The following is an 8,569-nucleotide window of genomic DNA, read 5'->3' on the forward strand; positions in this document are numbered from 1 at the left end:
TACTAAACACAGAGTGGGGGGGTGCAGGGAGTCCCAGAAGGGCAGGGCAGTTGGCATGTGTGCCCTGGGGCTGGAACCCTGGTGAAGACACATGGCTGCCTCCACCGGTGACTGCCCTTTTCTGCAGCTGCCAGACCCTGATGGCTGTCCTCCTCCTGGGCATCACAGTGACCTTGGCAGGTGGGGCAGCAGGAAGCAAGTCCTGTCCTCTGGCTGAGTGCCATCTGTGAACTGGCCTGGTTCCTGGTCACCGACCTCAAAGCACCTGCCTGAGCCCGTGCTGCCCGTGTGGCCTCAGCACCCTGGGCCACATCGCACCCTGCCCTTCCCCACTCCGTGCACAAGTCAGGCTTCTAGGGAGGTGTGTGCACCTGGGCAGCAGGTGGCAGGGTGGGTGCATTGACAGGCAGGGTTCTCCTCTCCTGACATCCAGCCTGGTGACCTGTCCTTGGGAGGTTGTGAGCTGAGACTAACTGCACTATTTGAGCCCCAGAGCCTGAGGGCCGGGCCCCGCCCAAACCTTGGTGTCCTGGGTAGCACAGGTGAGCAGCACCTGTCTTGAGCTTTGGGTTTGTGTGTGTGTGGGGGGTAGTGATGATGGGGTGGGAAGTTAACATGACGTCACAGGCTTGCCTGGGTCTGCAGGAAGGGGCAGGGCCCTGCTGACTGCCAGGCCAGCCAGCCAGAGACATGGGAGGAGGTAGGCGTTGCCTTGGCACTTCCCACTCCCTCTGATGAGCGGGCACACCTCGGCCTCCACTGGTAGGTGCAGGTTCCAGGCATACCACAGGCTGTGTGGCAGGCCATGGGTGGTACTCCCACAGGAAAGACAGAGCCGCAAAGGTGACCTGCTGGCAAAGGCCAGCCCCAGGGGGAACAAGGCTCCTGGGGCCTACTATGGCCAATGGGGCAGCCTTGACTCAGAAGAAATTCTGGAAGTATCAGTGTTTTTTATTTCAGGATACAGCACGAAGAAAAAGTAACCAGAAACGTGAACGTGACACTGTTCCAAATGGAGAGAACTTACAGCGGACTGAAGGAGTCTACTAAGTACCGGCTGTGCCTTCCTTAAGGAGCACCCACTGGAAGCTTGCAAATGGGAAACCCAGAGATCGGGCTGGGCCAGGATCAAGAGCAGACAGCCATCGGTCCAAAGCCATAAATTTCACCAGGAGGCCCAGGGTCTGGAGCAGTACTCCTACTGCCATCCCGGGCTGTGTGGGAAGACCCCGTCTTCTGCACCTTCTTTCCTCAAGACCAGCTTTTTACAGAATTCCTGGGGGGAACGGAGAGGCACTGGGGCTGTGGTTATAACTGCCTCGCTGTTTCCAGTTCTTCCTTTTTTTTGGAAGAACGGGGCCTCAAAACCGGAGATGTCAATCAGGGCCAGGAGAGTCCCCGAGTGAGAGATGCTGAGGGCCCCATCCTCGCCATGCAGTGGCTGGCTGCCGCTTGCTTGGGAAGCCCAAGGCAGCTCCTCCCAGGTGGTGGGGGTTTGACCTGCAAGCCTGCTGCAGCCCCTCCCTGCCTGCACCTCCTTCCTGAGAGAGTGCCATCCTCTCCCTTGTTGGACTCTCAGCATCAGGACCAGAGATGGGCAATGGCCCATCGTGGTCGTGAAACACCACAACCCCCGAGCTGGCCATCCCAACACCCAGGTCCCCATCGTGCACTATGCCTGGTTCCTGCGCCCCATCTCCCCCCAAAACATTGGTAGATTGTCCTAAGCTGCCTGGCACGTTGCCAAAGATGTGACAGTCAAGCAGGGCAATGTCCCTCCTGTTCAGTGCCTGAGGCAGTGGCCAGGTGGGGTCTGAGGAGGCTCCTGTTTGGGTGGGTGGGCTGCCATTTAGCTGAGAAAGGCTGCGATGGTGACCATCTGCAGGACGGCCTCGAGGCTGTGGAGTGCCAGGCGCAAAGCACCCAGTGCCGAATCCGCCCACAGCACCAGGGTCTGCCAGCGTAGAAAGTAGGCAGCAAGGAGGGCAGTGCCCACTGTCAGGAGCAGGCTCACGGCCAGCGGTCCCTCGGCCTCAGTCAGGTTGCCCTTTGTGCCTGTGGACAGAGCAGAGGCGGCAGGGGCTGGACGCTGGCCAGGCCGCTGCCCAGGGCGAAGGCGGGCTATCACCAGCCACGCCTCTGCAGACAGGTACAACCCTAACAGCCATTTCCCAGAACGGGAAACTTAGGATTCAAGAGGGAGCACAGCCTGCCTACAGCCACACAGGGTGGGGCTGGGACTGGAGTTCCAGGGGCATGCTGTCGACCTGGCCCACCAGCCACAACTCACGGCTGTCAGAGAAGCTCAAAGCATGAAAGGGCCTGTTTGCCTCAGCACGGGGTGAGCCCAGCAGCCGTGAGGCAGGTCTGGCTCCTGGGGTCCAGGGAGAGCAGTGGGTGCTTCTTGGAAAACAAATCCGGTTGTGTTCTTGCCACTTTTTTCTAATTCACAGTGGACTGGGGGGGGGGGGTTCTATTAAAATTTTCCAGAAATATCTGACTTTGGGGTATGGCCAGTTCTGGAAGATTTCAGGCATACTTGGGAAAATGTCCAGGGCATGTTTTACAACCCCTTCCCCCACCCCCGCCAATCATGGGACATGCCACCTCCAGCCTCCTCGGCTGATGCCAGGGGGCCAGGAAGAGCCCAAGGCTGGGGTCAGGGGTCAGGGGTCAGGGGTCAGGTGCTGCCCTTAGAGCCCTAAGGAAGGGCCGCTGCTCCACCGTCACCAAGAAGGGGCAGGGTGCACCCTTCCTGTCGTGCGCTGCCCGGGGCCGCAACCAGCGGTCCTGTCCTGTGCTCCTTCTTGGAGCCTCAGGACGGCAGCTTGGCGCCTCCTCCCCACTGCCCCCTCTGGAGCACCGTGCAGCACTGAGGCTTTTGCCTGGAGGGCCTCTGAGGGTATCAGTGACCCTGACCCCTGAGCATACCCATGCTGGGGCGGGTTCTGGCCCCTCGCCATGAGTAGGGGATGGTGAGGGGTGAGCGTGTTGATGTGCACACCCTGGGCCTGTTTCGGCACTGTCACCGTCTCTAATTTCCAAGACCCATCCAAGCAGTCTGTGTGCAGAGGATACCCTGCTTATAAAATGGAGGGATGTGTGTGTACACAATGCAGGTGACAGGATCGAAGAGAAGGCAGCCACAAGGGCCAAGCCCAGGTCTCCTGGCCCAAAGGCAGGGTTGCCGGGCGGCGTGGAACGGGTTTTGCTCTGTCTTTGAGGCTTGTGATGGACTCTTGAATTCTTTGTGGGCATAAAGAGGGGAGTTAGCCCAGAGGGGCTCTGGAGGCTGGTCTCTGAGTTGGTGGCCCCAGCTTAGAGCCTCCTATTTCTCAGGTTCCGGTTGCCCCAGGTCCCCAAGTCCATGAGAATTGTCCAAACCCCCTTCCCCCAGAATTCAGAGGGGAGGGAGAAGTGGGGAAGGACCAGCAATTATTATGGGAATCTCGACTTCATTGTTCGGCTGTGCTCGGTCATCTCAGCCCCGGTTCCCAGTGACTTACAGGAAGCACCAAGAGTCCCTTTCCAGGAAGACCCCGTTTGTCTTACTGTGGTCCAAAAGCTGGGAGAGTGGCTGAGAGCTGGAGGGCTGGGATGGGGGAAAAGGCCTCAGGGCTCTCCCGTGGGCTCACCCAAGTACAGCCCCACCGCTTCCAGCACTCCCGCTGTCCCCAGCAGAGCCAGATCGAGGAGTAGGTGACGCTGCGGGTAGCTGAACACCTGACCTGGAACAGGGCAGAGATGAGACGCTCATCACTGTGCAGTGGCCACACCCATCCGTCCCCCCGCCCACCACTCACTTTTGTAGACCAGTAGTAACAGTGTGGCCATGAAGTAGAAGGCGCGATACACCCCACTCAGGCAGAAGAGCATCTGCAGGGACACCGACGAGAGCTGCAGGTGGTTAAGGAGGTTGTGGCCTACACTCGCTGCCCAGAGCACCTGCCCAAGTGCAGGTCATGTGGGCACCATGGAAACGCAGGTCCAGACCAGGACTGCCTGCCCACCTCAGCTGGGAGCCCTGCCCTCAGCCAGAGCTCACCTGCTGGCCCCACCTGACTGTGCCCCAGTTGCAAGTCGGGCAGAGAGAGCATTCCCCCTCTCTCTATGCATGTCTGCCAGCGCTCAATGGCAGCTGCTAATAAACTGTGGCTTCCACCCGCCTGCCCTGGGCGTGGCGGGCACAGGCCTCCTGCTGGGGTGCACAGGTCTCCTCCCAGCTTGTGTCCTCAGCGAGTGATGGAGCTGGCATCCTCTGTTGGGGGGGCATACCTACTCTTCATCTGTTAATGAACCCCTTCTCCCTCGGACCCGAATGTCCTGGGAACCATGGAAACGGGAGGAGGAAGAGGAGCAGAGAGCAGACTGGGGGACCAGCAGAAGGATACCACAGTGGAGGAGGTGTTCCCTGCAAGAGAAAGCATCAGTGAGTGAGGGGCAGTGTCGACGCTGATGGAGGGTCCCTCCGGGGGACCATTTCCACCTCCACCTTCCAGGCTGAGGTTGGAGGCGTCCACAAGGGCACCGAGAGCATCCGGGTGATCCTGTGAGGGTCAGAGGGCCCCCCCCAGCTCCCCCATCCTTGGGGGTCTGCAGGTCTGCATGCCTCGTACAGAGTTTCCCCCAACTGGTGCCTGCTGTCCTCTGCGATTTTACTCCCTGCTCCAAACACCCTTCCAAGAATTCCCTAAAGCAGCCATCCCTTTGTCATCCTGTGAGCTCTTGGACCTTCCACGACCCCCACAACAGTCTTTGTCCTCTTCTTGGGATGATTCAAGGAGCAGTGGTTAAGGCACTTGGCTGCTAACCAAACGGCTGGCAGTTCGAACTCAGCAGCCACTCTGTGAGAGAAAGATAAGGCAGTTTGCTTCTGAGAAGACTGACAGCCTCGGGAACCCTGTGGGGCAGTTCCACTCTGTCCTCTAGGGGCGCTGTGTGTTTGGTTTGGGGTGACTCTGGAGGTGTGAGTGGAGCCTCTCTCCCTATTAGATAGTTTTGATGCCAAGGCTTTGCATCTGAAGATAACCCTGATCGTCCCTGGATCACACACAACACGGATCAAATTTCTGTCTCAAGAGGCTCCTGCCAGCTGCACGTCTGTGGAAGGTGCACACCTCCATCAATGCCCACACTTCAGCACAGATCCAGAATGTGGCACAGACTCCCAGGAAGGGACTCACGCTGTACTGCTGGGCAGCAGGCAAGAAGGTGGCCTGGGCCTGATCCTGCCCCTTCCTCTGCTCCGTGTTCCCACAACCCCAAGGAGGGCAGGAGACACTCCCAGCCTTGGTGAGTCTTTGAGGAGCCTCACAGGGAACTCGACGCCTTCTCGGGTCCACTGGGCCTGACCACCGAGTTGGTGGCATCCCACGTGATGGCACTGGGGTCCAGGAAGCTGGGGCACTTACAGCAGGGGTTTCCAGAAGCAGGAAGCTGGGCAAGGGTGAAGGGTGTGCGAGTCGCCTGTAATCGCATCCCATTACAGGCTGGGCGCTCACTCCTTAAACCCCATCTGTCCCTTTCCAGGCCCCGCTGAACTCCGCTTCCTGGATACCTGTGGTTACTTCGGTTGGTTTCCCTTTCATTGGGGGTTTCCTCCCTGCCAATCTTTCCGTGAAAGGTCAGCTTTGGAGACATTTCAAGTTTATTTCACACTTGCCTACTGTTACAGATCAAGTTTCTCAGGGGGAAAATGAAGAACGGCATTAAATCTTAAGGGATCTAGGACTTAATAATGAACACCCAATGTGGCTACGATCAGACTTAACGTTCTGTCCGCTCCAGGCCTCCAGGAGTGCATTCTGACTGACTGTGCCCTTGGCTCTGAGGACTTGACGTCTCCGTCAATGATTTACTGTAGTAACAACATGACTACCAACAGGTGCGTTGGAACAGAAGTCAAATGTGGAAGAAAGAGCGAGCAAATGTTTTTCCTGAGGTGATCAGCAGGTGTGAGAAGAGATCGCTTTGTGGCACCAATTTTTTTCCAAATGAAAATTCACAAATAAACCTGATTGCTGACCAACTTCCACAGGCAAAGGCCCAGGTCCTGAACCAGGCAGCACAGGCCTGCCGCTTTACTTCAGTGTCTCTTCAGTCTCTGCCCGTCATTTTAGTGGACGGCGGTGGGCACTGAAGCCGGGCGATTCCTGGACTGAGGGAATGCCTGAATGGACAGTAATGACCCCAAGGCCACAGGCACAGCACCCCCTCCCAGAGCTTTTCCGTTTGTAGTTACCAAAGGAGCGCACACGGGCAGATGGGCTTTTCCGGCTGTGGTCCAGCTGCCCGGAGCTGAGACCGCGCAGGGGCACGCCCTGCAGCAAGGGCCCTGGCAGCCAGCACTGTTGCTCTGGCCCAGGAGCAGGGTGTGTTTTCATCATGAACAAAATACCCCCGCAGCGTGTTCCACGGGCAGCAGGAGGACCACAGCCGGACATCACACGTGCTGGCTGTGACCAGCTTTCAGAGCAGGGTGTCCGCCACATGGCCCCTGCACTGGGTTCCCAGACATGAAGCTGCTGGGGACGGTGCCCCCGTGGCTTCTCCCCACTCTCTGAGCCCTCCATCAGCTCCTCGGTCCTGGGACCACCTCCTTCCCAGCCCTGCAGGCCTCCTCTGCGGAGCTGCCCCACGAGGAAGGCCCGTCCAAGGTGAGGGTGTGGAGCCAAAGGAGCACCTTCTGGGGGGAAGGGAAGTAGAAAGCGGTCTGGCAGGAGGACTTGTGCTCAGGAAAAAGGCCAGAGTCAGAACCGAACCAGCAACCAAAGCCACTGCCTGGTCTCCACGCTTCCTGGTGACCCTGTAGTTAGAGGAGAACCACCCCACAGGGTTCCCAAGGCCATATCTTTACACAGGCATCCGGCCACCTCCTTGTCCCACAGCTGGTGGGTTCCAAGGGCGGACTTTTCAGTTAGTAGCCGGGACATCCCACCCAGAACGCCACTCCTAGGCATGCACCCAGCCAATGAAAAGGTGCTCACGACGACACCGACACCTGCACACGGACACCCGCCGTGTCCCTGCTGTTGCTGGCGCACCCAGCAGGCCCCTACTCACAGCCCCGACGGACAGCTGAAGGCAAGCCGGCTGAGTGGGCGCCCGTGCTCGGGTGTGTGGCTGCAGCCACGGCGTCGGCTCACCCTGGGCACGGCCTTCCCCTGGCCGGCCGACCCCCTCCTCGACCCTGCAGATCCTTGTCTTTCAGCCTCCAACTTCACGAGACCACGTCCCGCCACCCGCGCTCCTAGGGATCCCTCCCGCAGCATCGTTACCAACGGCCCCCAAGAAGGCACAGCCAACTGTCCAGCAACAGGAACGAACCAGCAAAGCTGCACACATACGCCGCAGTCGCCCCCAGCCTCGGGCGCGAGGCACCGCAGCACGGCAGACGGGCGAGCGGCGGCGCGGGGCAGCGCTCGTCTGCAGCAGCACCGAGCACGGACCTCGAAGACGCGCGGCGGAAGCAACAAGCCACGGGCTGACAAGAGCGTGCGAGTCCTGCACGCAGGTCGGGGCTGGCCAGGCGCCGCGAGGGGGAGTGGGCCAGCGCGGCAGGCCCTGAGGGTGGAAGCCTTTCACAGCTCCGCGAGGTGACCCCAAACACTGCGCTGCCCGCGCCGAACGTCTCGCCACCAAAAGAACGGCCCGAGGACCGCCCGGCCGTCCCGCCTCAGGGTATTTGCACGCGCCCCTCCCTCCGCGCCGCCTGCCTGGACCATCGTCTGCGGCGGGACGGCACCCGAACGGTGCTGAGCCCGCAGCCTGAGCCGCGGAGCCTGCTCACCTCGCTTCGCGGCCGCCATCTTGCCCCGCCCCCGCCCGCCGACTCCGCCGCGATCCCGTCAGCCTCTGGGCTCCGCGCCGCTCGCGGCCCTTCGGCCATTTTCGTTTCTGTTCCCGAAGGGGCCCGACCGAGCCGCGTTTAAGAAGTTGACAGCCGAACCGGGGCCGAGGCCCGAGAAGTCCGTCCGGCAGCACTCGGGCGCTTTCGGACAAGAGGAGGCGGAGAGCCGAGGCTCGGGAGGATTCGGGCTCGGGAACATTCGGCCAAGCTCGGCTCGGCCTCGGGCTGGCTCGGGTCCCGCTGGCGGCGGTGTACTCGAAGGAGAAGCGTTCGGCGTAGGATTTTCTTTGAGAGGCCGAGCTGCTTCGCAGGTAGGCGAGCGCCTACCCAAGAGCCAGTCGACCCTGTCGGCCGGTGGCAGTATCCCCCCCAGCCTCTTAGGCACTGAGAAAGGCGTGAGCAGAGCCGCTCGGAAACTCTCGTGCGCTCTCGGATCAACTCGGACTGACTCGGCTCCTCGCTTCGGGGAGCTTCGGCTCACCTCGTTTCCAGAGACTTGACCAACTGGGCCGCTTCGTACCAGTTCGACACCTGTTCGGGCAGCCTCGATTCGGCTCTGGGGCTTCGTGCCGATTAGGCCCGTATTCGGCCGGGGCGCTTCGTGCGGCCTCGGCTCGACTCGGTTGGTGTCCTCGGGCAGAATCGGCTCGACTGCGGGCGGCTTCGGGCGGCCTCGGCTCTGCTCGGTGGCGGCCTGGTGCCGCTTCGGCCCGGCTCGGG

The 8,569-nt window shown here is 60.5% G+C and overlaps 1 protein-coding gene across 1 annotated transcript; it reads right to left on the reverse strand.

The window, feature by feature from the left end:
* Positions 1 to 1,849: 1,849 nt before the first annotated feature.
* On the reverse strand, positions 1,850 to 8,048 carry TMEM80 (transmembrane protein 80). The gene is given in 5 exon segments (XM_007949355.2): positions 1,850 to 2,055; positions 3,636 to 3,728; positions 3,804 to 3,897; positions 4,392 to 4,411; positions 7,790 to 8,048. Coding segments are annotated over 5 exon segments (672 nt in total).
* Between the last annotated feature and the right edge of the window lie 521 nt (positions 8,049 to 8,569).

This window comes from Orycteropus afer, unplaced genomic scaffold, assembly GCF_000298275.1.
Source record: "Orycteropus afer afer isolate SDZICR_OR568_19922 unplaced genomic scaffold, OryAfe1.0 scaffold00244, whole genome shotgun sequence".
Taxonomy (NCBI): domain Eukaryota; kingdom Metazoa; phylum Chordata; class Mammalia; order Tubulidentata; family Orycteropodidae; genus Orycteropus; species Orycteropus afer.